Source organism: Solanum stenotomum, chromosome 5 (assembly GCF_019186545.1).
Source record: "Solanum stenotomum isolate F172 chromosome 5, ASM1918654v1, whole genome shotgun sequence".
NCBI classification, from domain to species: Eukaryota; Viridiplantae; Streptophyta; class Magnoliopsida; order Solanales; family Solanaceae; genus Solanum; species Solanum stenotomum.
Genome location: NC_064286.1, coordinates 59,474,886 through 59,502,574, shown reverse-complemented (window position 1 = coordinate 59,502,574; position 27,689 = coordinate 59,474,886). Strand labels below are relative to the sequence as shown.

General features: G+C 34.6%; 4 protein-coding genes and 1 pseudogene across 6 annotated transcripts in view; 3 read left to right on the top strand and 2 right to left on the bottom strand.

Moving 5' to 3' along the window:
- The first annotated feature begins 2,155 nt into the window (after positions 1-2,155).
- On the top strand, positions 2,156-7,695 carry LOC125866358 (transcription factor bHLH48-like). Its single transcript, XM_049546713.1, has 7 exons — positions 2,156-3,167; positions 3,366-3,497; positions 3,581-3,646; positions 5,134-5,202; positions 5,946-6,017; positions 6,832-7,042; positions 7,191-7,695. Exons 1-7 carry the CDS (start codon positions 2,673-2,675, stop codon positions 7,226-7,228), a joined length of 1,083 nt encoding a protein of 360 aa, XP_049402670.1. The 5' UTR covers positions 2,156-2,672; the 3' UTR covers positions 7,229-7,695.
- A 370-nt stretch (positions 7,696-8,065) lies between these two features.
- LOC125866368 (zinc finger A20 and AN1 domain-containing stress-associated protein 8-like) overlaps positions 8,066-27,689 on the bottom strand; it is a 36,592-nt gene continuing 16,968 nt past the window's right edge. Inside the window, exons 2-3 of one of the 2 annotated variants that reach the window (XM_049546728.1) lie at positions 10,398-10,445; positions 8,066-8,838 (exon numbers count right to left, since the gene is read on the bottom strand). In XM_049546728.1, coding sequence (XP_049402685.1) covers positions 8,303-8,821 — 519 coding nt within the window. In that variant the 5' untranslated portion in view covers positions 8,822-8,838; positions 10,398-10,445 and the 3' untranslated portion in view covers positions 8,066-8,302. Of the gene's footprint in view, positions 8,845-10,397; positions 10,514-27,689 lie in introns of those variants that run through there. The other variant, XM_049546729.1, reaches the window with a different exon arrangement.
- Positions 12,050-15,798, top strand: LOC125866361 (chaperone protein dnaJ 6-like). The gene is made up of 8 exons (XM_049546719.1): positions 12,050-12,286; positions 13,392-13,490; positions 13,581-13,682; positions 14,596-14,652; positions 14,734-14,840; positions 14,921-15,003; positions 15,257-15,347; positions 15,436-15,798. Exons 1-8 carry the CDS (start codon positions 12,152-12,154, stop codon positions 15,629-15,631), a joined length of 870 nt encoding a protein of 289 aa, XP_049402676.1. The 5' UTR covers positions 12,050-12,151; the 3' UTR covers positions 15,632-15,798.
- LOC125866350 (beta-D-glucosyl crocetin beta-1,6-glucosyltransferase-like) lies at positions 16,677-19,239 on the top strand (annotated as a pseudogene). Its single transcript, XR_007446480.1, has one exon. The product of XR_007446480.1 is annotated as a beta-D-glucosyl crocetin beta-1,6-glucosyltransferase-like (transcript).
- Positions 21,229-26,287, bottom strand: LOC125866356 (1-acyl-sn-glycerol-3-phosphate acyltransferase 2-like). The gene is made up of 11 exons (XM_049546711.1): positions 26,112-26,287; positions 25,724-25,846; positions 24,681-24,720; positions 24,497-24,570; positions 24,149-24,208; positions 23,459-23,536; positions 23,091-23,249; positions 22,731-22,856; positions 22,371-22,463; positions 22,175-22,261; positions 21,229-21,725 (listed from the first exon to the last, which is right to left on the bottom strand). The coding sequence occupies exons 1-11, from the start codon at positions 26,190-26,192 to the stop codon at positions 21,498-21,500; spliced, it is 1,149 nt and encodes a 382-aa protein (XP_049402668.1). The 5' UTR covers positions 26,193-26,287; the 3' UTR covers positions 21,229-21,497.

Sequence of the window (27,689 nt, the reverse complement as noted above, 5' to 3'; positions counted from 1 at the left end):
CCCCTGACCCCCCACCCCAAAAAATAAAATTAAAGTTTATTTTTAAAAAATATTTTCAATTTCAAATTTTTATTTTTTCACTCCACCCTACCCCTACTCACGACCCCCCCAATCAGCCCCCCCACCCCCAAAAAGAAATTTAGTTTGTTTTTAAAAAATATTTCTATTTTTTCAATCTCAATTCAAAAATTATTTTTTACTTTCTAGTAAAAAAAAATATATTTTCTCAAAAATAATTTTCATTCATAAATCAAACACTAAATAATATTTTACGAAAAATATTTTCTCACCAACCAAACATGAGAAAATAAGTCAAAAATCTACTTGTTTTCCAGGAAAACATTTTCCTTCATACCAAACACACCCTATGTATGGCAATTCATGAACAAGTGACCTTTAGTATTTCATAAGTGACCTTTAGAGGAAGGAGAAGTCGAAACAAGATTTCATAGATGAACATGTGGAAGGATCATTGTCAAAACCTACAAAGCTGAACGACTTGTGAACATGTTTAAGCAGTAGAGAGCCGCGCAGATGGGATGTTTCGATCCCCCTCCGTGCTTCTCTCTCCTATCCTCCTCGCACAGTCTCTTGCATGTCGGGTGATTATCGAACTCTTGGTGTGGAAAGCGCCAAGGAATACTAAATTGGTAACATGCATGCCTCTCTTTTGAAACAAAAACGATCTTTAACAACAAATGTCTCGACTCTCATATCGATAAAGAACATAGCAACATGCAATACTTGAAGTAAATTGTAGAATCTCGTTAATCAGTTATTGATTGATCTTTTGATATGTTAATTTCAACAACTTTCGCTTGTTTTACTTCTTCCTACCTACTTCACATGTAATATGTATTTATTTTATCGCATAAGTATAAAAAAAAATATCGATAATAAATTATAAAATTGATCTATATGTTCATATAATTATATGAGACCAGATATCTCGTTTCGAATAAAGAACAACTCGAAAGTACTTTACATAACCATCTCAAAGACATTGTTCTTTAAGAATATTATGCCCATTCCATATATAGAATAATCAAACACATATTTCAAAATTTAACAAGTTCTTTCTAATTATTTTATTATAAACATAGAACAGAAATAACAAAATTTTAATAAACAAAACACAATAAATAGGAGTAAGAGAAAGGGAAAAAAATCACATAAATGTAGAGAAAAAGACAGGTCATGGACTGTTATTAAAACCTTGTCAGGTTGGGTAAGAATCCGATGAGCCCACAATAAAGCCCAGACGTTTCACTACGTTTTTTTTTCGTGTTCGATATTTATATTGGAACTCGATTAATTTGAATTTGTGTTGCATAGAACATCCGGTGCTCCATCTCGAAATTTTTAATTAAGAGAGGAACAACCTCATTCATTACTTTGCACCACATCTTTTTGGTGGTAGAATTTGAATTATTTGTTTACTCGAAATTTTATTATTGACGTGATGAATTGTAAAATTTTAGTTCAAATGATCAAATTTTTGGATTGCTTTTTGTGATTTTAAAGTAATTGCTAGTACTTTCCAAGGTGATAATAACATTTGGACCGAAATATTCTTAGTTAAAGCGCAAAATAACTTCAATAACGAAGATTTGATAAGTGAAACTTCAATAAAACATATTAAAGTTCAAAATTTACTAGATATTTATACTACGTATACGATACAATGACATATGGAAGTTTAAACTTTTATCTATTACATTGTTTACTATATTTCGATTACCTTATTATTTTATTGTTGTTTTTAGCAATCTTATATTGTTATTTGTTATATTTTTTCACAATTTTCTTCTTGTGTGTATCTGAATTTGTTGCACTTGAACCGAGAGTTTTAAAGAACAACCTCTCAATCTCTACGAGATGCCAAGGGTTTCTCGGTAACAACATCTACCTTCACGAGATAGTGATAAGGTCTGTGTACACTATATCCTCCCCAGAATTCATTAAGTAGAATTTTACTAGGCATATTGATGTTATAATCTCTACAAGATAGTAGTAGAATTCACACATATTTTACTCTTTTCAGACTTCACTCGTGAAATATCATGGAGATATATTATGTCTTGTATGTATGTACCTCAGATATCACCTAGAGTTAGGTTTATAAATATTTTATTTATGTATTTACTTGTGCTATATTTGGTACCTTAAAATTTGGTAAGTGCACAAAAACCAAAGCAAATATTGCTTTAAGGCAGCGGCTACTCAGAAAAAAGGGCAAATCCTTTTTATTATAGAGTCAAAGATAAGAAAGACTACAGTAGTACACAGAGTTGCAGAGAAGACCGCCATTGAAGCTCTTAATAAAAACTCCATACAGTAAGATAATAACTCTGCAAAATTCCAACAAAAAAGAAAACAAAGAGGGAAGAAGAAGAGGAAGTATATAGAAAGCTTCATTTTTCTCTTCAAGTACCTCCATTTGTCTCTTCTTTTTGTTAGTGTTTTGAACTTCATTGACTTGAATTTGTGGGGTTACTGTGGAGTAATCTCTGTTTAAATTTGTGGGGTTTGTTTAAAGTTTCAGTTGGTGTTTGCAGCATTAACGAAATTGGAGAAACTGTAGAAATTGAGCTTGGGGTTGTCTTGTTGAGTCTCATTCTGGAATTGGGTTAGCTGTGTTGCATCAAAGTTGGGTTTGGTTTTTCTGTGAAATGGATAATCTGATAGAGTCAATTGAAGCAGGAGAAGCTAGATCCGAGAATTGCGGAGCTAGAATGGGAGAAATAGGAACTGGGTTTCATCAATTTGGTGAGGAAATTTTGTCTGTTACGTCGGAAGGTGGAAGTTCTTTCACTGCTTTACTTGGGCTTCCACCGAATCAAGCGGTGGAGCTTTTGGTTCAGTCACCGGAAACTGACAAAATGACATCAGATAAGCTTGCTATCAGTGAACCTCACTATCGTTATCCTCCTCCTCCGATTTTTCCTTCAGATATCGCTTTGATCGACAGAGCTTCTAAGTTCTCCGTCTTCGCCGCCGCCGGTAACTCCCCGGAGTCCAATTCAACCCTTTCGAATTCCGGGTCGAAATCACTCTTCGTCAAGCAAGAACCCATAGATTCCGAATTTAACCACAATTCATCTCCGGCGACTTCCAATCCACTAGTCAATCAGAAATCAACAAAGAGAAAGGAACGCGAGAAAAAGGTAATTTCAACATCCCATTTAGTGTAGGAGCCAGAATTTTCATTTTCTCCTGTAGGTTCAACATCTAAAGAAGTAAACATATGAACTAGCTGAAAGAGTTCGACATCTATAAGAATAGTGTTAAACATGTATAAATAGTGTAATTTTCCGACGAGGGATGCTAATTTCAGTTTGATGAACAATTTCTGTGAAATTCAGGTAAAAGAAACTTCTAAAAAGGGGAAAAAGTCAGCTAACGATACCTCAGAAGACGGCGGTGAGAAGCTACCATATGTTCACGTCCGAGCGCGTCGAGGCCAAGCCACTGATAGCCATAGTTTAGCAGAAAGAGTAAGATTAAGAGCTTCTAATGTTTTGCTAAACATGGTAATTAAGCTTTTAATTATCTTGATTATATATATATATATGTGTAGGCAAGGAGAGAGAAGATTAATGCTAGGATGAAGCTACTACAAGAACTGGTCCCAGGATGTAACAAGGTAAGCTGTCACTTTTATCAGTATTAATTAATCATTAATAATTGTTTAATAGTATGTTGTACTGATTGTTAATTAGTACTTAGTGGGGGAAATATCTGTAATGTGATTGCTTTCATTGCATTATTGATTAGCCTTTTTGGTGCAAAACCAGTCATTTTCACCTTTTTCTTAATGAAAAAAGGTGGTGGGTTTGGCACCAAGAAAAGTGGCGAACAATTTTACTGTTGTTTCAGCTTTATTGCCTTGCATTTGATGGGTAATAACTTTCGAAGTGACACAAAGTTTTAAGAAAGTAGTAAAAAATACTTTTGAATTTTGTCGTGTTAAAATATGTCACGTGTAAAATTAAAAGTAAAGAGTTGTCGAGAAGAAAAAGGACAATCTTTTTCAACTATATTGAAAAGAAAATTAAGACAAACAAATTGAAACGGAGGAACACTATTTAATGGTCAATCTTGTCATTTCAATTTTCACAAAGGTGTTGGAACTCCTTTTTATAAAGAAAAATTGTTACTTTAAAAGTTTTTCTTTTCTTAGAATAATTTTGGGGGAGGGATGTTTTATTAGAACAGAGTTGCATTCTTCCGGTGTGACGTAGTGGTCTATAAAATGTGTCAAGAACCATGAAGTTTCAAGTTCAAACCTCGGGGGAGGCTAATACACTAGGTAATTTCATATCTATTCAAGTCTTGATGGATAGAGTAGAAAGAGCTCCATTAGGGAAGTTTTTTTAGAGGATATACACTAGACCATAGAAAAAAAGAAAAATGATCAATAAAAAAAGAACCATAGCAAAAAGAAAATGCAGATATATGTTGAGAAAACCAACTCTGTGCCTGCCTCAAAGGTTCAAACCCAAACGGTTGCCCGACTTAGGATTATTGGACTATATATAAAGAGATCAATCCATAATCCATACATTTAAGACAAGATTACCTATTGGGATTACTTCAAATTTATACCATACGCAGTTCATAGTAGAAAATCTTCTCCTTGTTTTTTAGTCGGGATGCGGGTGGGGGTTCTCTGATGTTATCCTTTCATTTGGTCATAGATGATTTGAATAAGTCATCTTAAGTTTTAAGACTTCGATACTGAAGCTTAAACCCCCTTGCAAACACACGCACAGACAAAAATAAAAGGATACACAAATATTGTCGAAATATAAACCCATTAGAATGGTTCTGCCTGTAATGTTACCTATTTTTAAGTGCTTTAAAAAAATTATTGACTCAGTCAATTTTATCATCTTGAACTGTCAATATAAATGTATTCAAGACTTAAAAGGATGTCTGTTTCTGTTCTATTTTAACTTGTTCTGCGGCGGCTTAACATACACTGACTATTATGAGGCTAAGCAGAAATATATGGTGATTAATTTGTGACTAATTTGCAGACCTCTGAAGATCTTTCAATTAGTCAATTCTCAACATTGAACTAACCCAAAATAATATTAGCACATTCTAATGCTTGGACTATATTTGCAGATCTCAGGTACTGCAATGGTGTTGGATGAAATCATCAACCATGTACAGTCCCTACAGCGTCAAGTGGAGGTCAGATCTCGGATATCCTTCTATCTGATTTATTAGTGCTGAAATCTGCAGAAGACTATTGATTATGATATTTTAGGTGTAAATGCAACTATGATGCGTCCATATCTCACTACAATAATATATTTTATCCCTCTAAATAGTCATTTCTTCCAAAACTTAGAGCCCCCTATGCAGGTTAAGCACCTTAACCTGACACTCCTCAATTCTTGCAATAGTTTGATTAAGTTAATATACAAGAGAGAAGAAAACTTTTATTATCGGCTACCGGAGGTAGGGGGCATGGAGAATGTACAGCAGTTCTTTGATTTCTCATCAGCTCTCTTGTTAGCATACAGTCATAAGGAAAAGGGGAACCGATGAACTCATACCTGAGGAGCAACTCTGCCTTATTGAGGAAACACAATCTTATTCTGAATCTTGTCAGGGTGAACTTAAACATATCTAGGAAATCAATAAAAATTTCAGCGATCTTGCTTAATATTAAAAAATGATATAGGGGTTTGGGAGCCTACATGTAGTGCCCTAGCATGTTCAGTCCTTATACAGACGAATACATTTGCACCACCTGCATCTTTTGACATAATTTTGAGAATGTAGGCAAAGATACAGACCAGTGGGAATCCCACATATGAACCTTCATGACCTTTGAGAAAGTAACTTTTTCCTCTCTCATTGCTTGGTAATATAGATGCTTTATTTGGTTTCCTTGATCGTTTTTCTGATGGAGAGTTGTTTGGTTGTAGTTCTTATCAATGAGACTTGCTGCGGTTAACCCGAGAGTTGATTTCAACCTTGACAGTCTATTTGCAGCAGAAGTAAGTTCCGTTGCTAGTCAACTTTATTACTATTGTGAGCTTACTCAAATGGTGCTGTGTTTTATGACTGCACTTCATCCTATTTACTCAATTTGTCAAATAAAGCACATGATAATTTTGTTAGTTTTGTGCTCTATGATGACTGCCCATCTATTTATCTTCAACGTCAGCTACTCAGCTTATAAGACCACCTAAAAGATGAGATTTCACAATAAAACTATTCTATAGTTACTCACTGTAAATTTTCTTGATCCCCACGTAAAATTTTGAAAAATGTGCTTCTTGACTAACCAAAATGCCAGAGCAAGGTCATATGTGGACCACCATTATTGTCTGCCTTACTATGCAGATTTACACTTTCAACTGTCCTTTCTAATATGTGGTCACCTGAAAGGTTGCCTTGTGACCATACCACGTTGTTGTTACCCTCTGGAGTTACCTCTCTGAGTGGGTCCTCTATTTAATACACCTCAGGATAGGAGAATTGGCCCTATTTTACTTTACTCTCAACATTTCTGCAAGTTTCAACTTCTCACGTCATGACATCTAGAACGCTGGAAACGACAAATTTTGTACATTATCATGTTTCACTGCAATTAAATTACAAATAATGCCAGCTTGTATGTTGCATTGTTTTAAGTTCAGAGATCTCAAGGTGACACCTTTCAGGCTTTGTTTCTAGTTATTACATGACTAGCTTTAGAGTGAGTGATTAATTGCTAATAATGTCTAAAACATGTATGAGATAATCTTCATGATAATTCAAAACTTCTGATCATTCCCTAAGAGTTTCAATTTTCTTTTTGAAAATTAGCGAAGTGGTTCCCATGTGGAGAGTAACTTACAAGACATGGTTGTGCCACCTATTTGGGCCGAGGGACAAACCAGCGGAAACAGAAACCAATATCAACATCTATGGCATTTTGAAGGGTTCCATCAGCCTGCCTGGGGAAGGTTAGAAGACAATTCTAGCTTTGTTACTCCAGAGAACTCGCTGTTGACATATGATTCCTCAGCAAATTCAGGTAAATCCCAACTTAATGGCCTCCGTTTTGCTAATTTCTCTAACTTAAAACTGGAGCAGAAAGAATTTTGTAAAGAAAACCGATATGAAATGCAGCACGAGTCAAAATGAGCTTCAAAGCTAATCGTCATATTTCAAATTCTTTGCAGCATCCTTGCATCCAAATCAGCTGAAAATGGAGCTATGAAAGAAGAAGCAAGTCTTTTACTAGTGATTAGCTGTATATATATCGGACATATTAGTTGATAGCAGCCGGTGCCAGAGAAGAGAGTTATCAAGAATTCAGATTTTGGGTTTCACCTTCTTCTAATCAAACAGCAAGGAGAAACTCCAGTTTGATCTCTGCTAGGGAGGAAGAAAATTACGCGTATCCCTTGTTTCTATTTATATAACATATATATATGTATGCAGAAAGATTTGTCTATACGAACGTAGGGTCATTCAATCTGATACTTGGTACGCGAGATGATTGATTGATTCGTAGTTGTAAAACAAGAACAAACTAGTGGTGACTATTACATTGTTATGCAGGCAAGGTTTCGTGCTATTTGCCCCTTCTGCTGAAATTTCTTGTGCTGTAATTGTGAGAGAACTTGAGAAGCAATAAAAAGAAGAATATTGGAAAATTGAGAAGGCTTCACTTTCAGGGAGAGACAGATTCAAATAGATATTCCGCTCTTTTATCCTTCTCTGCTTAAATATCAAGTTTTTGTTTATCACAAGATTTGAACTTGTGATGAGTTATGGTGATACCTACATTTTCGAAAAATCCGAGCAATATCCCTGTCAGTAACTAATGCCACCAAATCATAGCATCTCTAACAAAATAGGAAGCACCTCCAGAATTGAGAAAGTGACAACATCAAACAAATGACTTTTGAGTAGAATGAATTGATAATATAACATTTAGCACAAGCAAGTTGACAAAGGATTAATACACATGAAACCACTAAACATGACATTTTGTTTTTCCTTTTTTTAACATTATCAATGGACAGTCGTTCTGCACTGTATGAAAAAACGAAAAAGAGAGATTGAGAAAGAACAAGGACGACGAGTCCAAAGATGATATCCACCAAGCCAGTATAAATAACAACTTACAAACTGGAGATAGAATGAATGTGCCCCAGTTTCATCACTTATACCATTGAAATCTAAGGGACACCTTATACGACAAAAGGCCAACTTACAGGAAGACCCAACAGATTTTAAAGCAAGAACATCATACTTCAGTTCATATAAAACATTCAATAGATGCTTCCTAGATCTTGTTTAGCTTTTCTGCTACAACAACAGGATTTGCTTTAGCAATAGCATCCCGACCAGCATTCTTATAGTCAAATGGGCACTCGTGCTTGTCAGAATAACGGTGAGCTGCACAGAAAAGGTTTCCACACTTGCAATTGAATCCTGTCAAGCCAACACGCTTGCGGCAAGTAGTGCACCTAGTAGGGCCCTCTTTTGGCTTCACCTCTGAACTTGGACCTGAGGATAAATCAGACGATGCTTCTGTAGAGATAACCTTTAAGTCTGCTGATCCCGGTTGAACATTGATTGCACCAGTGGTAATAGGCTCTTTGCCATTGCTGCTTGAGTTTCCATTTACAATGTTTTCAATTGATGTTGCTGCAAATTTAGCTTGTTCCTGCTTCAGTATCATGTCCTTGTGACACTTGGAACACATATTCATGGTGGCTGCACTACCAAAGAACCCGCAGTTGTTGATGCAAAGGATGGGACCTTCGGGAGCTTGGCAGCCTGTTTCTTTGGAAGACTCCATTTTGTGCAGCAGTTAACCTGCCACTTGCCACACCACAATTTCATTACGCAAATTTTCCATCATCATAACAAAAAGAACACGGAGGTTCCTCCTCAACTAATGAACATCGAAATGATCAAACATGGTTGCTGTCATGAGAACACAAGGAAGTGGTAAAGACCGACAATAAGACATCACTCTAAGCTTGTGGTAAGCACAGACTTGCACTTCAGTCATTGTCATTATGTCTCATCACTTATCATAAATCATTTAACATGGAATTCAACTATCCAAGGTAGCCATTGAAAGGAGCAGGACCAATAAACTTGACTATCTACACAAATACAACAGTCTAAAGAATATTTTTCTTTTGCTTATTACTTATTGCATACAGCATGAACTCACTCAATCAAAAAAAAATTAGAACTGAATGCAGAGATAGATTTCAGAGATGCCAAGGCAACTATTGTTTGAATGAATAGTTATCCAAGATCAGGGCACTCCTTTATGTCGCTAAATTGTTTACTACTTCTCAGCATAGACTATAACCTGGCTCAACAAACGATCATCTCGAAGTGAATGGTATTTATGTAACATCACCAACCATCACCCTCGCAAACAAACCCAAAAAATCAAGTTTATTCAACTAGAGCCCCTGTTAAGAAACTGAAACTTTATTAAAGTAAAATTCAGTAAATGATACAACAACAACAACAACACAAAAATTAAACTTGTGGGTTTGAGGAGGGTAGTGTATATGCAGAAAAGACATGGTCACTTCTAACAACCACCAAAGCAAAAAGCTAGATGCACATATTGATGTCTCCATATTCATTCTCCATCATTTAATTAAGATATTGAACTATAAAAAAACAACTTTGTTTAGGTAAGCTTAGCAAAAAGGCAGAGGATTGCAGTGGGTTGATGATCAGGTTGGAAATAGTGTTACTATAGTTAAACTACCACAAATCCTGTAACGATTACCAACGATTCATATAGCTGACGCCAACTAGTTTCGGAATTGGGATTGAGGCATTGTTGATTGATTCATGAACCAAAAGAGCCAAAATAAGAACATATCAAACCACAACTCAGCACAGAACATATACAGTTTGCTCAGATGATTCAGATACCACCAAAACTTCACCATCAACAAAGATACAACGAGTTCTCATCTAAGAAACACAAAATCAGCAATTTCCCACTTGGGTTATAAAGCAATATCCCTAAAAATCAAAACTTTATACAAATAACACCCATACCATACAAAATTAAGCACCAAAATAATCCAAATCTAACAAAGCACCCCAAAAAAACCTTTTTTTAACACAAACACATAAATACATGCTCAATTTTCCCTTCTTTTGGAAAATTCTAACAAACCCTACGAAAAAAAATCAAAAAAATAATCAAAATAACTCAATCCCACCAATCAAATCAAAAACTTTCCCCGATCTTCAGTCACAAATTCCAAACCCATAAAAAGGTCCTAGAATCCCCAGATTAACAAAAAAAATTTAAAAAAAATCGCAAAAAACATAAAATTAACATCAAATATTACGATGTAAACAAAAAAAAAGCCAAAAACTTCTGATACCTGAATCGAAGAATCGAGAGGCGAAGAAAAGAGGGCGAAATTGAGAAATTTAGACAGAGACCTGAAAAGAGAGAAGAAAGAGAAAGGAGAAGGATTGAATTGTAAAAAATGAAGAAAATTATTTTTCGTTTCGTTTATTTATATTTAAATTTAGGCATAATTCATAAATACGCTTTTAACTTGGGTTCAGTTATATTTATGTCTACCAATTTAGAGTGTGTATAAGTAGAAACTCAATTTTTTATAAAATTAAATAAGTATACACACATGTTCTACGTGACATAATTCATAAGATGCTACGTAGAACACAAAATTATTATGTAAGACGTCATATAGGACGAATATGTTTGTTTGCTAAATTTGATACAAGTTTTAAGTGTCTAATTGTATATATTCAAAGTTAAAAGTAATAATTGTCTGTTGGCCAAATTAAGGATAATATTTATGTATTATACTTTAAATTTAATTATTAACTTTCTTTTTTAAGAATGTTTTTTATTTAATTATAGTTTAGGAATGGTAATTACTTTCAATTCAAACAAACGCTTTTGGGAGTTTGCACGCCTTCTTTTCTTCACCTACCCTTACCGAACTTATAATTTACCGTTTTGCCATTACTTTTTCCTTACGAAATCCTCTTAATCTCAGTATTAAGTACTTAATTTATTGCGATAATTTAATATATTTTGTGTATTTTTTTTCCTTATTTTAAGGCTCATAATTTCTTTGACTGGTTTTCAAGTATGTCTAAATAAAATAATAAAATATGGTGGAATAAATTATATGTCGAGTAAATGTCATCAGCCATGTCATTGACAAGTTGGATTATGACCTCTTCAATATTTAAGGTTGGGAGGGATGGTCATTTTTTTTTAACAGAGGAATAAGAAAAATGAGATTGAGATAATTCAGATATATCAAAAAAAAGATGCACATATATTTTAGTTAGGAGCAAGAGGTTGATTTGTCTTAGGGATGCAGAGAGGAAGTGATAGGTGGAAGAAGTAATATTAAAAAAAGATGATTAGATAAGATATACTACTCTTTTAGCTAATCGAGAATATGATCATACATAGATAAAATGAGATAGAAAGTTAGTATATAGTTGATCGTGTTTAGTTTCTCATTTTAGTATTCATAGTAATACTCTTTTATAATAATGGTTTCACGATTTCTCTTTACATGTTGCTCCCTTTATTTAGTATCATTATTTTGTTCTTTGATTTCTTATTAGTATGTGTTATTTAATTCTTTTGCTTTAGGCTATTGTTATTTATTTGTTGTTGATATTGTTATACTCTTCCTTATCGATATTTTCTTTTGAAATTCATGGGTCTTTCAAAACAATCTCTATTTTCACTTGGTAAAAGTAAGCGGGTTGCATACACACTATCCTTCTCAAGTCAATATTCCACTAACGAACATACACTAAATATGTTATTGTTATGTATATTAGTTAAACTTATTAAATAAATGACATCAAATATATCCCGAATAATATTTCACACTCAAACTAATCGAGCGATTCTAAGTACAACACCAAACGTGGCCAAGATCTTAACCGTCCATATATCTCTAGTGTCGCCTGGCGGGAACTCGAACACCTTGAGGATCAACATGGCGGGAATCCTTCCCCTTTATAAAGGCCTGTTTTGCAAGTAAATTAGCTAAAATCCATTCAAAATTTTCTTCTTATTCGAATTGTCGATCGTTTTTGCGCGCTCAAGTAGTGTAAGTATCTTCAGATTTGCCGTATGGGGAAGGGAAAGAAGAAGGCTAGGGTTCCGGTGGAGAATTTTGAGGAAGACGCCGACTCCGATGACGTAGAAATGAATGAAAATGATGAGAGTGTGAACGGATCTTCTTCTCGCGAGAAGAGCCTTTATGAGGTACTCATAAATTTTATTTCTAAGCTAACTTTTGTAAACAGATCTAGCATTTTAAGTGAAGTAATTGAAAGCTTCACCGCTCAGCAAATTATATATCTCTGTTTCTATATGCTTGTAGCAGATGGTGAAATTTAGGTTAATGTTTAAATTTGTATATTTGTTATGATTTTGGACCTTTTGGTTTGTATATATGTATTTCAATTTTATATTCTAGGATTTTGTTAATATGTTATTGACAAATTTGTAAATTTGGGTAAGAAATTAATTTGCAATAAAACTGAGTAGAAAATTCATATTCAAGTTGTCCGGGGTAGTTGTCTAGCAAGGTCTCTGGGAGACGGTGACTTTGTGAACTTAAGAAGCTTAGGGCAAGGGAGCAACAATAGAGTAGAATAGTAATGGTTTTCCTGATCAAAATCCTCTGCCCTACAAGTGAGGGGATGTTATCATAGCCTAACTCTAAGGACGGCTGTCTGCATTGCATGTCTCACCCGATGATTGCTATCCGCACCACTCAATTGTAACGTATGTGATTGAGAGTCTCAGAAGTAAATCCTTGATTCTTTGTGAACGTTTGTACTTATCTTGACCATCTGACATCTTAAATATAGTCACATATCTTTTGAGCTAGATAGGTTCCCATTGCAACTTCGGTCCTTTAACCAACCTTACCGGTCGCGCATAAGCACTGAGATCGGTGTCACCTTTGCTGAATCACATTCGATCTGTCCGGATTTTACTCCATACAGGGCTTCCAAGTGACTATAGTGTTTTTGGTTAATACTATACTATTGCTTTATAGTATGCGAAAAGAAATACATATGTTACAGATTTGATTGGAGAGTTCTAAGATAATTTTTTTCTATATATGTATGTAAATACTAGTGTGTGTTGCTGTAGAAATAGTGCTTAATTGTCTGAGGCATGTGATATGCTTATAATGAAGCCATAGTTATAAATCTTCATGATCGAGCCTATGGACTAATGTTTGGTTTAGAAGATGTTAAACTAAGGGCGCTCTTTTCTTTTTGGTGTTAAGTTACTGCTCTTTTTGATTTCTCTGTTCAAGGAGGTGATGCAATACTAACGAGGCATCTACTTGTAGATTCTTGGGGTTGAGACAACAGCATCCCAGCAGGAAATAAAGAAGGCATATTACAAGTTAGCTCTGCGACTTCATCCTGATAAGAATCCTGATGATGAGGTAAATGGCTGCACAATTGAGTATGGTTTGCCCCAGTAATCCGTATGCATTAGCTAATTTAACGACGAATATCTTAAATTTACTCAATAGGAAGCAAAAGAGAAATTTCAGCAGTTGCAAAAGGTGATATCAATTCTTGGTGATGAGGAGAAACGGGCACTTTATGATCAGACTGGCTGTGTTGATGATGATGTGAGTCATATTTATGTGATTCTTTTCCCCCCCTGTGATCCTTGCAAACTCTGATAACATTTTAGAAACTCTAGCATCTTCAGTATGTTGGAACTTTTTACTTAGTTTTTCTTGCATATGATGGTGTGATGTAGTAAAAAGACTCTCATTGTTATGACAGTGAGCCAAAATCTTGTTATTATCATGTAATAGATTCTGAAGATGACTGTTGAGCTGGGTTTGGGGCTGATCAGCTCTCTGCTAGGAGTAAAGCTCAAATCTGACCTTCATACAGTTCTCTAGAAACTAATATTTGAGCCAATTCTTTTTGTTAAGGTGAAAAGATGGGGTAAGTGAGTGTTAATAAAAGGAGGAGGTAGTGCTGTGCTATTTGACTTTATTTTTTCTAGGTTGTGAAAGAAAGGGGAAGTGTCCGGCCCCTCTATGTTAGGGAATGGGAAGTAGTAAGGAGATGTGTTTGACTTCCTTTATAGGTATACCGATCAAAGGGTAAGGATGACCATCTTCCCTTGGGGAAGTAAACAATTTCCTCTCCCCTTCCCTGAACCAAACATAATGTTTAGCTATGTGTGTTATGGATGTATTTTTTTCTCTTTTCTTATATAGGGTCAATCCCACACATTGTGCACAACAAAGTTAATGTTACAGTAGACATGCATGTATGGTGTCTTTTATGCTGATCCAGCTTATAGTTCTGGTTTTTGTAGACAAGTCTAATTGATACCTGGATCTTCTTAATATCACTCTTATATATGGAGATTCTCAAAACTGTAGCGATAGCAGACAATCTTTTCAATCTGTATTTGATAAATAGAAAATAGAATGGTCTATTTGGCTGATGTGCTAATTGGGTGCACTTCAATGACACCTATCTAGAAAAAAAAGGTTCTCACTATCATCTGCCTATTAACAGGACCTGGCAGGTGATGTTGATAACTTGAAGGAGTTTTTCCGAGCTATGCATCCAAAGGTAACAGAAATAATTATTCCACTTTATTATTTGAATAGTAGACACTCTAACATTGGAGGAACCTTACACGTCTTTTTTCAGATTACTGAGGCTGATATTGACAAGTTTGAAGCAAACTATAGAGGATCTGAGTCGGAGAGGACAGACTTGATTGATCTATACAAGAAGTATAAGGGTAAAATGAAGAGGTATGGGCAGGAAGCCACATGCTTTTAACTCTTTAATGCTTTGATTTCTAGGTTGTCACCTAATATATAATCTTCTGTAGGCTATTTTGCTCCATGATTTGCTCTGATGTCAAATTAGATTCACATCGCTTCAAAGATATTCTGGATGAGGCTATAGCAGCAGGTAGAGTTTAGCTTCCATCATATTAAGTATCCACAAACATCACAATTCATCCTCTATGATGCCCTTACAATTATGGAATAGATGTGTCGTTTGATCTAAACGTGTTTAGCCATCTGTTTTCTGCATTAACATTCATATTACTTTTTCTTCTTTAGCAATAGTTGTTATTGAGGTCGCACAAAGCCTTCCCTCGTAAAACTTTGTTTCTTGCTTCACTAGAAAGTGATCGGCACTTATATTTTTGCTTTGATAGGGGAGATAAAGTCAACCAAAGCATATGAGAAATGGGCAAAGGAAGTGTCTGAAACAAAACCGCCTACAAGCCCATTGAAACGTAGACAAAAGTGAGTCATCTTTTACCTTATTATTCATCACTAACTGAAACACTGATAGTGCTATATTATTCTAACTGGAGAAGTTGAAATGTTGCAGATCAAAGAAAGAACCAGACGATTTGTTTGCTATTATTTCTCAGCGACAAAATGAACGGAGGGGCAAAATGAATTCTATGTTCTCATCTTTGGCTAGCAAATACGGTGGGGATCCATCCACGACAGAGCCAAGTGAGGAAGAATTCGAAGCTGCTCGAAGAAGACTGGAGAGTAGGAAGCAATCTAAGCGAAAGTAACTTTTATATAATGCAACCTCTACACCAAGCTGCAAAATGTTATTTATGCTGTGTTTTCTTGTACTTTGCCATTATGTATTAGGTTGTGCTTCTTTGCTGCAAGGATTGTAAGTCTTAAGATAATTGCTAATTGTATATCTACTTTGCTTAAAACATCATACACTTTAAGTTTTGGACTACACTGTTAATTCAGTTGACAGATGAACTAATATATTGACTAAGACAAACATAAATAGACTAGTTAATTACATGAGTAAGGAACGCAAATTCTAGAAAAAGTATATCATGATTTAAAGTAACTTTTTGGGAGAATTGTTTATTAGGTCACCTAATTCATTTTTTTGGTGTAATGGCTGGCAAGAATGGAAAGATATTAATGTGTTGTCGAAATACATAAGGATCATTGAAACCATATAGTGAGAGATCTATTCCCCGCACTAATAAGATCTCTTCACATTTGATTAAAAAAAAACCTTGAATTCTAGTCCTAAAAATAGAAAAATCTTGATGGAATGTTCTCTGTCCTTTAATGATACGAATCTAAATTAGTCGAAATTTTTTATAAAAAACACTTTACCTTTTAATAAAGTCTTACCCAGTGAAAATATAAATTATTTAGGTCCCAAAATGTTATTAAGAGTCATGATAAAATAAATATTATCTATTCACTCTTAACCATATATTTCGAATGATCAAAAAATGTGATATAATGAATGAACAATTCTTCTCTTGATTAAAGGTCTCGAGTTTAAGTTTTGATATAAAAAACATATGTTTTTCCTTCTTCGATAAAGAGCATATATTTCTCCCTAATACGTTGTATGGGATTTAAATCCAAATTAATCGAGAGCCGAAAATGATTATGAGTGATTCATCTGAATCAAGCAATTAATGTGAACAAATAATTGCGTACAATAATAAGTTATGCTGAACTTTACAGCTTTCACATTCCCCAGCTGTTTAATATCTTTCGTTTGGTAAACTGCACTNCGCCAGCTGTTTCCTCCCCCACCCCACCCCACCCCCCCAACTCCCCTTTATAAATTCACTAACTCTTCACTTCAATTCCCACACATCTGAACCCTAATTTCCTTCATTTCTACACTCATTCGCCGATCAATCTCCGGTCACTTTTTTCTACTAAATCTGTTTTTCAAATGGCTCGATCTAGCATTATCAACGTATTCTTCATTGTATTCATCGTTGCTCTTTTCTCAGCTATGACTGAAACTTCGGCTCAGGAATTAGGATTAGCTCCGGCCCCGGCACCTGACGCCGGTGCGGCTTTCTCCTTGCCGTCTTCCGGTGTGTTAGTTGGAACTTCTCTCATTCTATGCGTTGCTGCTATCTTCAGGCATTAGAATTTTGATTTAGTGGTGATTGTATGTGTTTTTCAGTTGTGAGAGTAGTGTTTATTGATTTTCTTATGGATTTAGGTATTTTCCGTATGTATTGAGATTGATCTTTTGGCAGTATATATTTCTGATTATAAAATTTTGTTTTTGAGTATAAATATTGGTTCTTTACTTCCATTTGTTCTTTCATTCTCTATTGCAAGTGATTATTCTGTTATCTAAGAAGGTGATTATACCTGAAAAGTACATTTATGTTGATATAATCTGGAAATTAACAACCCGGAAAAGCAAAAACTAAAGAAAAACAAGGCTTTGAGCTGTTTTTTGGGTAATTTGAGCAAAACTCAGCTCCAGGGTGAAACATGAAGGATAAAACAAAGCTAATTTTCATGTAATTGGTACACGCAGAACAGAGTAGAGATGAAGTATGTAAAGAAGGTATCTAGATTAGTCGAGCTTCAAAGTAGGTACTAAACGCCAAGTGGGAAACCCAAAGGAAGTTTCATTGAACTTATAATTTGTCTTGCAGTTTAAAGGAAATACTTTTTTAGATCAACTTATGTTCTTGAGGAATAAGAAGATTAGAAACTTTAAACAATGTATATAATATAGTAACATTAGAGACAAGTTCACAAACTATGTGACATATTAAACAATGTAAGTTGCATTTTTTTTGTTGATATCCCTTTCTGAGGCACAAAATGTAATGCTTATAGAGATAATGACTTGTAAGCATTGAGAACTCAGCCTTTTATCCTATTTATTGCCATATTCATCTGAGCTTAATCTTCTCACACTACCTGCCCCTGCACGAATACACGATCATGTGTACAAAATCTACCAAATGGAAGGTTTTCTTGTTTCCATGGCTGGCGTATGGTCACATCTCTCCATTTCTCGAGCTAGCCAAAAAGCTCGTGGATAGAGGTTTCTTGGTTGACCTATGTTCTTCATCTATTAACCTAAGTTTCATTAGAACAAGAATACCAGAAACATATTGTTCTTCAATTCATCTAGTGGAACTCCAATTACCAGACTTGCAAGAGCTTCCTCCTCACTATCATACAGCCAATGGCCTCCCACTCCATCTCCATTCCACCCTTCAAAAAGCCCTCAAAATGGCTAAACCAAATCTGCTCAACATCTTAGAAGCTCGAAAACCTGACTTGTTAATCCATGATGTCAAGCAATTATGGGCTGCTGGGGTGGCTTCTACCCTTGACATCCCGGCGGTTAGATTCTTCACTTCTTGTGCAGCCATGTGCTCCTATTTCAGTCACTTGTTTGTGAAACCAAATGTTGAATTCCCCTTTCAAGCTCTTCGATTACATCCCTATGAGCTAACAAAAGCTCATAAAGTGGTTAAAGAACATCGTGAAGATGATGATCCTGAAGTGAGAGCTCCTGAAGAATTTACAGGCATGATGCTAATAGGCACGTCGAGAGAGATGGAAGGTAAATACATCGACTATATGTCCGAAATAATCAAATTTAAGGTCTTGCCAATTGGTACACTAGTTCAAGATCCTATGACTAGTGTAGATGGAAACATGGAGATCATGCAATGGTTAGGGAAAAAAGACAAGTTCTCAACTATATTAGTCTCTTTTGGTAGTGGCTACTTCTTGACAAACCAAGAATTGGAAGAAGTAGCTTTTGGGTTAGAGCTTAGCCAAGTGAATTTCATATGGGTAGTTAGGTTCCCAAAAGGGGAAAATCTAAGTCTTGAAGAGGCATTACCACAAGGTTTTTTTGAAAGAATTGGTCATAGAGGGATGGTTATGGGAGGATGGGCTCCACAAGCAAAAATACTAACTCATTCGAGTATCGGTGGATTCGTGAGTCATTGTGGATGGAATTCAATTTCAGAAAGTATAGATTATGGTATTCCAATTATTGCTATGCCTATGGATCTTGATCAACCTATGAAATGCTAAATTGCTAGTGGAAATTGGAGTAGCTTTGGAGGTTTTGAGGGATGAAAATGGAGCACTTCATAGAGAAGACATAGCAAGAGTTATCAAAGATGTAATATGTGGAAAATCAGGGGAGAATTTGAGATGTAATGTGAGAAATTTGGGTAAGAAGTTGAGATTTAAAAATGTGGAAGATATTGATGCAGCTATTATGGAGCTAACACAACTTTGTCATGAGAAGAATCATAGTTCTTGGATTCGAGTCATGGGTATGGAGCCGCGCTTGGTAGAGCCCTCAAAAATGGAACTTTCTAGCGCAAATTCAGATTAATCAAGCTTCAAATTAAAGCACATGTATTGAACATCGAGTGGAAAAAAAGAAAAGAATTGTTAACTTTTCTAAGCTAGTTTATTCAACTAATGCAAGAAGCATAAGAAAAATCTCTTTGCATAATGTGCATTATTCTATATTCTATTACCCTCACAAAATATGACCTTCAGAATTACTGAAAAGTATATTGAATCAATATGATTTGCTTAAATATACTTTGAACAATCTTGATAATTTAAGTTTATCAAAAAGTAAAACTTTAATCTCATATTTCTCGGCAATGTCAAAATGACATAGCATCGATATGAGGGGTTTAAAATGAACAAAGTTTAATTCAAAGTTGATGTCAACTAGATGCCCTGCCAATTTTTAAAATTAAAGTGTTTACTTGTTTGTAAAAGCCAAATTTAAATATTTATCCATGTATTATGCCTAAATAATGTTAATGGGGAAATTACATGGTTAAACAAACATATACTAGTTAATTAGTCATCATAATTATAGTTTTAGTTAATTACCACTTGCGACCAACATTCAAAAATAATTACGTGTGCTGATGTTTCGAGTTTTTATAATTCACACGTTTGTATAATTTGGAATTCATATAATAGAATTCGTAAACTTTTGTATAATATATTCAGTATAATTGTTTAAAGTTCAAATGTTTGTGTTTGTATAAATTCGTTATTTCGAGTTTATATAAAAATAACTCAATTATACAAACTTACCTGCGAAGTATACAAACGATGCAACTTAAATTGTAGCTACAATAACTATAATTATGAAGCATAATTAAATTTATTATAGGGAAGAAGGACAAATATACCCCGAACTATCGTAAATGGTATGCAGATATCCTCCGTCATACTATTGGGACATTGATGCCCATACTGTCTAAAAACTAGAGCATATGCCCTTCACTCTAACGGAAGACTAAATAGGGACACGTGGCGCAATCTTATCCGTTGATCCGATATTAATCGGCGGATAAGATTACGACACGTGAATGTCCGTTAGTATAAAGGGTATATATGCTCTATTTTTTTGACGGCAGAGGCACCAATGTCTCAAAAATATAACGAATGGTATCTGCATACCATTTACGATAACTCAGGGGTATATTTGTCCTTTTTCCCTTTATTATAATGTCTATTTGCGAAAGTTTCTCTTTTAATTAATAAGTGAACCAAATGGCTCAATGAGATTATTCAGCATAGAACAAGAATAGGCCAACAATCACGTGCCAAACAGAACCTAATCGGCCACCGCCCACGATCTCCTCCAATCATTAGCATTTAGCACCACCGTCCGCCGCCGTCCAACACTGATCTAGGCCCACAACAACCCGATCTGAGTTGGACTCTTTCAACGACGTGTCCGCTTCTCCGCCCTCATTTTCCTCAATTCACTACCTATAAATCCCTTCACCTTTCAATAAACCTCCAACACAAACAAACTTTCTTCTCCTTCAGCTCGATTCTGTATTTTTCTTAGATCAATCGAAAATGGCGCAAGTTAACATCTTCAAGGCTTTTGTGCTCGCTGTGATTTTCGCCGCCATTGCTGTCTCTGCACAGGTGCCTGAAATGTCACCGGCTCCGTCACCGAATGCCGGAGCTGGATTCTCTTTGCCAGTTTCTGGTGCTGTTATTGGAATGTCTTTGCTAATCTCTCTCGTCGCTTTGTTGAAGCATTGAATTTGAAGACGATTATGAAGTTCTGAAATTGTTTCATGCTTGAATTTAATTACTATTTATTGATTTGATTCTATAAAAAAATTCATTTATTGACAATGTATACAATATTCAAATTGAAATAAACTTATTTGTCAATTATCTGTTATAAATTTGATTATATATCTATACTTCTAGTGATATATATACTCAATTCCTTTTTTCACGAGGTTTTGAATGTTCCAGAAAGACTGTTTTCGAAAGATATTCAGCTAAAGCATAGCAAATCAAAGTAGTAATTGAAGAAAGGAACACAACAAAGTAGAGAACATGTCTATTATTAATTTATTATTGATAAGGAAAGCAGTAAAGAGTATTCAGAAAAAAGATAGTAACAAAAAAATAACGCTGTAACTGAAACACAATAGACGATAAATATCAAAAGTAAGAAACTACATGCATAAGGCTAATTTTACCCTTTAACTATTCAAAATGGACGTGTAACTTGTTCTGCATAATCTGTTTCTGATGAAGGACTATAGGCTATAAATTTGCAGGTGTAATCTCTGTTTCAGATGTTAAAAATGTGTGTTAGTGTTGTTTTTGTTGTCCATTTGTTGAATGCTGGCTAACAATACTTGGCTTGGCTGGTGTTGAGCGTTCTGACTGAGAAAATCTAATCAAGATTTGCATAAGTAGTGTAACAACAGCTAACAGTGCAGCTGAAATTGCAACACCCTTCCATGAAGACAACAGTGCTGTTGAGTGTAAGAATTTTATAGCACCAAATAAGACAATACATGCCCAAGATACAATAACCTGTTATTTAGAAAAGATCAAATTAGTTTGCTGGAGAAATAAAAGAACTCAAATGCAGTCTAGTGATAAGAGCGCAACATATGATGTGTGGATTACGTTAGGTGCATGTCATGAAGTAGAGGCGGATCCAGGATTTAAGTTGTATGAGTTTTAATATTTTAAGTTCTCAGCATTGAACCCATTATATCTTTAAAGCTATGGTCCATATCTACTATTTTTGTGATCTGCGTTGAATGTACTGGGTGCAGATCAACCTGGTGTCGGTATTCAAACATCTGCCTCTAGTGTGATGTGTGAGTTAGGTACACGTTTAAGTGGAGAAGATAGATAGGGGAACCTAATATCCACCAAGTTTCAAATTGTGCACCAACCCTTGAGATTTCTTGATTCTCACAAGTAAGAAAGAGATGTAGGAAGAATTTATCTAGCTTAGCTAGCATGTTTCTTACCACGAAGGATTTCACTGGACGGCCAACATTCTGCAGCTGTTGTTCTCCGAAGGTGTCTTCAGCAATATGTTTGTCCAGCAGTTTGTCCTGGTGACAAGATAAAACGAGAAACAGTTATATAATGGCAATCTAAACACTAGATCCTCGAGATACAGTAGACGTTTCCTATGTAGATTCAACACGAAAGAAAGGTAACCTTGGCCAGAAAGATATCTCTACACCATTGAGCTGTGGCTTCATCATTTTCTGGTAGATCCTTCATCTCGTGGCGTTTGATGTGCACATGAACCTGCACCATAACAAATAAACATTGAAACTAAACATAACACCTTTCCTTTTGCTAACTTAATGAGCCTATACTTACTTCCTAATCGTTCCCCAACTCATAAACATGAAACTAACAGACAAGTCATCGATTAATTAACAATGGATGAACTGTCTTATTCAGATTAACATAGTGCCAAGACAGTTATAACTTGTTATACTGAAGCAATAAATGACTTGCGGATAGTTTGATACAATACCAGAATTCCAAGTTATTGATAATTTTGCTTACCACAGAAGATTGACCCTTGAAGATTCGCAACATTGTTGGCGCTGGTGAGCTTTTAGGCATGGCAAATGTAACATCATAAATAGCTGGAACAAATGAGCGCATATGACTTACTGCTGCGACAAATCCCTGAAATCATCAAATAAATAAACATTTGGTTTCTTCAATACAATCTCATAATAGATAGCAAGGCAAAATGTGACAACACTAGCAACTTTAGGATCCATTACAAACTTAAAGAGAATCTCTTGATGATTTGTGTGATACTTGAATTCGAAAGCATCAGCCTACTTATGATACAATATACAAACTCTACTTCAAATATGATTTAGTTGGGGAAAGAAGGTAGCGTTTGGTGCTCACCTTGGTACGAGGAATTAACACATTCTTCGGAACAGGTAGCCCTGCTGAGGCTGCATATTCTTGAGCAGCCAAAAGCTTTGCCTGTGTAAAACGAGTGCCTTCAACGAAAAGTGCCAGCCAGAAAGGTTGAGGGTAATCTCGTAGCCGTTGAAGACCTGACTGCAAATTTGACCCCATAAGTATCAAATTACAATTAGTTGTAAATCAAGAAAGACAAAACAGATCCCAGACATTCATCAACAAGCCAAACTATAGAGAAATGTAAATCTAGATATGCATTTTGTAGTATTGAAAGTATTTGGATACAAAGATGCTCAAGTATGTTTAAATGTGCAATGAATGACTAAATCGATCGGGCTTAGCTATACCTTTATCGTGTTTTCATCCTTGGCCCAACTTCTTTCAAGGAATAGGTACTCGGAAAACCACATTGACCAACCAAGTACCTGCATAATGCATAAGATTAGTGACCTTAGTAGAGAGATTTGAGTAAAAGAAAAATAAACTGGGAGAGTCCCATATATATATATAATAGAAACTTCAAGGAAAAATAGTTACAGAGTGTTTAGGAGCGGTCACTAACAAAAACAAGAGCAAAATGCTAAGATCATGTTTCCTTCCTGTTAACAATATACCACCATATTCAAATAAATGTAGATACCCTCAAGGCAGGTAAGTTCTATATACACTCTACCCTCCCGAGACTCCACTTTGTGAGATTACATTGGGTATTTTGTTGTTGTAAGCGATTTTCCTCTTAAGGTTAGAATGTACTCCAATGGGGACCATACATCTAAAATATTATTGCTTCCTTACTCCATTTTATGCACAATGAACTTATAAAACTCCAATAAAACACACAACAAAGCCATTACTCTTCCAGAATCCCAAATAAATTGCTGGATAATACGGGAATTGAGAGCTTCTCTATAGGAAAATTTACTGAGAAATGGATAGTAACTAGCTTTTGGTCAAAAGAAGAGTGAAAATCTTTATAACATTCACTCCAAACACTTAACTGATCAAAAGAAAGAAAAAGTTTCACTCAAAGAACTTACAGGAAGAAATTTTGAAGATTTCTTCATAACAGCTAATGCGCTACCAAGGCAACCGGATCGCTGCAATTGAAGGATTCAAGAATCAACAAACAGAAGCCAATTGATAATATTTATTAGTAATCGCCTGAAAGACCACATCTCCATCAAGCAATAAAAGTAAAGTTCCTATAAAATTACTAGCTAATTACAAGTTAAAAATCCATAGCAAAAACGTATGTAGGCGATGAACATAGACATGTATGGAGTTGGATATAAAAGTATCACAGGGATACATTTGCATAGGACAAATTGTTTGCTTAAGGGTTTCGACATAATAGATCACCGAGTAGTGATTATAGTTGGGCAAACCTGTGCTAAGACCCATCCAACAAGCCAATCAATGTCACTTCTGTGATTCGCTATCAGCAGGGCATGTTCTTTACCTGGAAAGATCAGCCGGCACAGCAATAATAAGCACTACATCAAGAAACTTGACAAAATATACATTACGAACACCAGTAGAGTAGAAAATGGAAAATGGAATCCAACTTACCCATTAATCTAAAAGTTTCTGGGTCCATGTACAGTTTAATCTGCAACCAGATTAACTCATCAATGAGAAAAGAAGTATCATGTGGCAAACATAAGAAGAAACTGACAGAAAGCAAATCAAAAGTATGTAATATTCCCCATCTTATCTCAAATCAGTTGAACCTTTGCCATTTTCCCAGGAGATCAACCCAGAGTTTTGGTAAATACAGAGGGTAAAGTGTGACACGAAAGCAACAAGAACCTCAAAAAATATTAAGAACATGGAAACAGCCTCAATGCAAGGAACATAACGAATCTAATGGTAGTGCAGACAAACATATCAATGAAGTAAAATTATGGATTTATTACACATAGTTGTTGCCCACATATTGGTAGCATTCACAACACTGTCATGCTTGCTTAGCTTCAATTTCATACTTTTTTGGGATCGCGAATTATTGAGACAATAATCATCATAGCAGCATGGAACAGAAAAAATAAACTATCTTAGCAAATCCTTATCCATAATTCAAGTCCTCATATTCATCTAGTAAAGGTTCTTGATTTGTAATATCAAATTTCTCTATAACTTTCATATGATATGCTTAACAATGAGTACAAATCCTAGTAGGACAGGCCAATTATGTTAAAGAAAAGAGCTTCTTGTTATTTGGACAATTGGTTTACATGCCAAGACTGTAACTTTTTACATTTACATTCTTGGCATAAATCTTTACATTTACATTCGGAAACAGCTCCTCTACACCACAAAGATATGGATAACATCTGTGTACATTCTATTCTCCCCGAGCCACTTATTTCTCCGAAACAAGAGATTAAAGTCATCTTCCTCCTTTTTCCCAAGAAGTCGACGGCGTTACACCATTGGGATACTTCGAATAAACTTGAGTACATATAGGATACACCAGACCCCATTGTGGAATTACATAATGTATGTTGTTATTCTTGGCATATTAACAAATGAACTCGTATCCGGTTCCAAAATCATTATCGAACTATAAGCTTATTGAAATAACATAAACATATATATCCGAAACGAATTACCTCTACACCAGCCCGCCAATCAACTAACCAAACAAGCTCCAGCCATAAAAGTTCTGCAAAAATTCTATTAATCCTCCTGTATATGTTCTTCGAAAATGGTCGTATTAAGAGAAAGCAAGCAGCCTGCAATTCAACACCATATCAAAATCCATTTCACCAATTTTTTCATTCAACAAAATAGCAAAATAAAGTACAAGCAGAGCTAATTCTGTACTGCATTTACCATTAAACTTAACAAATCATAGATAAATAAACAAAAGACTTCATTTTTACTTGAAATTGAGAAACCCCAGATGAAAAATCCAGCAAAACTTCAAAAAATTCACACAAAAAAGAATGCAAAACTAGAAAAAGGGGAAAAACCCAAGTGAGGGTTTTGAAGGTATACCTGTATGAGATTGATGAAGAGGCCAGAGATGAAGAATATAATGCCCATAGGGACGATTACAGCTGCTGCTGCAATAGCCATATTGAGATCTGAATGAAGGGATACTCAAAGACTGAAAATGGTAAAATGAAGATGAGAAATCTTTTGCATGTTGCATAATCTTTGGTAACATATATTGTGTTGTATTATATCGCGAGTGGAATGATAAATAATCTTTCATTTTCAATAAAAGATCTTGTATTTAAGTCCTTTCGGTGCAATTTACCTTCGATATGGAACTTTTTAGTTTTTAACACTAATTTGAATTTAATCTGATTTCATTATTTTTTATTGTCACATAATATAACACATCAATAATTTGAAATATAAATATACCAAAAAAGTAAGATGCAAGTTAAAATTATTAAAAATATTATGCCGGTAAAAATAATAAGTAGAATAACAACACAATAAATAAATCATTATACAAAATAAGATTTTTTATCCGTATCTAATAATGAAATTAACGATAGAAGAAAAATTAAAATAAACAAAAGAATATTATATTTAAACTAAAACGCAATATAATACAATAATATATCATAAAATAATCATCCAAACAAGCTGCACAAACTTCAAAGAAATCAGCATGAATACTATCTCTATTGAAATTGATATCTCACTCTTTTCTTGCTAATCCCTAAAAAAAATACACTTTTCTATATTTAATAATAATAACTTAAAAATACTTATTTAATCTGTAATGCAATATTTATGGTCATATGAGTATTAATGACTTACCTACTTGATCTTTAATGCGATGTTTATAACCACATGAGCACTATATATCATAAATTTCAAACATCTTAATTTCTCCGTCCGTTCGTCTTTGTTTATATATATTTAGTTTAACATATTTTTAAGAAGCATTAAATAAAGCGTAATTTTATCATATCATTTTAATTATTAAAAGTTATCTTATTCATTATCTCTTGAATTTTCACCTTAAACAAGTAAAAATAAGCATATATTATTAAATATAATGGACAAATAAATATGAACGGACGAATATCATTTTTATAACCAGACAGACGGTGTATATTTATAGCTATCATGAAATTTTATTGTTGCCTATTTATGGATGTAGTTGAGGAGAAAAGATTGGTAGGTCCATAATTAATGGATTTAACTATTTATTGATATTTTCAAGAAAAACTTGAAATAAATTTAATTTCCTTTTACACCCAACAAATAGGTTTAACTTCTATTTTTGGAGAAAATGTACTTTTATTTTAGTGGCATTTTTTTTCTTTTTGAGAAAATATTTTAATAATCTAAAGTAACAAAAGAAAAAGATAATTAAGGATAGGGTAATACATGACATGCACAAAACATAATAAAAAGAAGGGCCATGACTCCGGTACTATTTTCTCCATAATTATTTTTTATACTAGAGAATCAAAAAGAGAATTGTACTCTCTTTTTTCCATTTTCAAACAACATATAGGACTTTTATGAAGTTGAATGTTTGAATGATCACTCAACTTATAATAAGTAGTTTAATGGTAACGACAATTATAAACTTAGTATAAGTTGAGT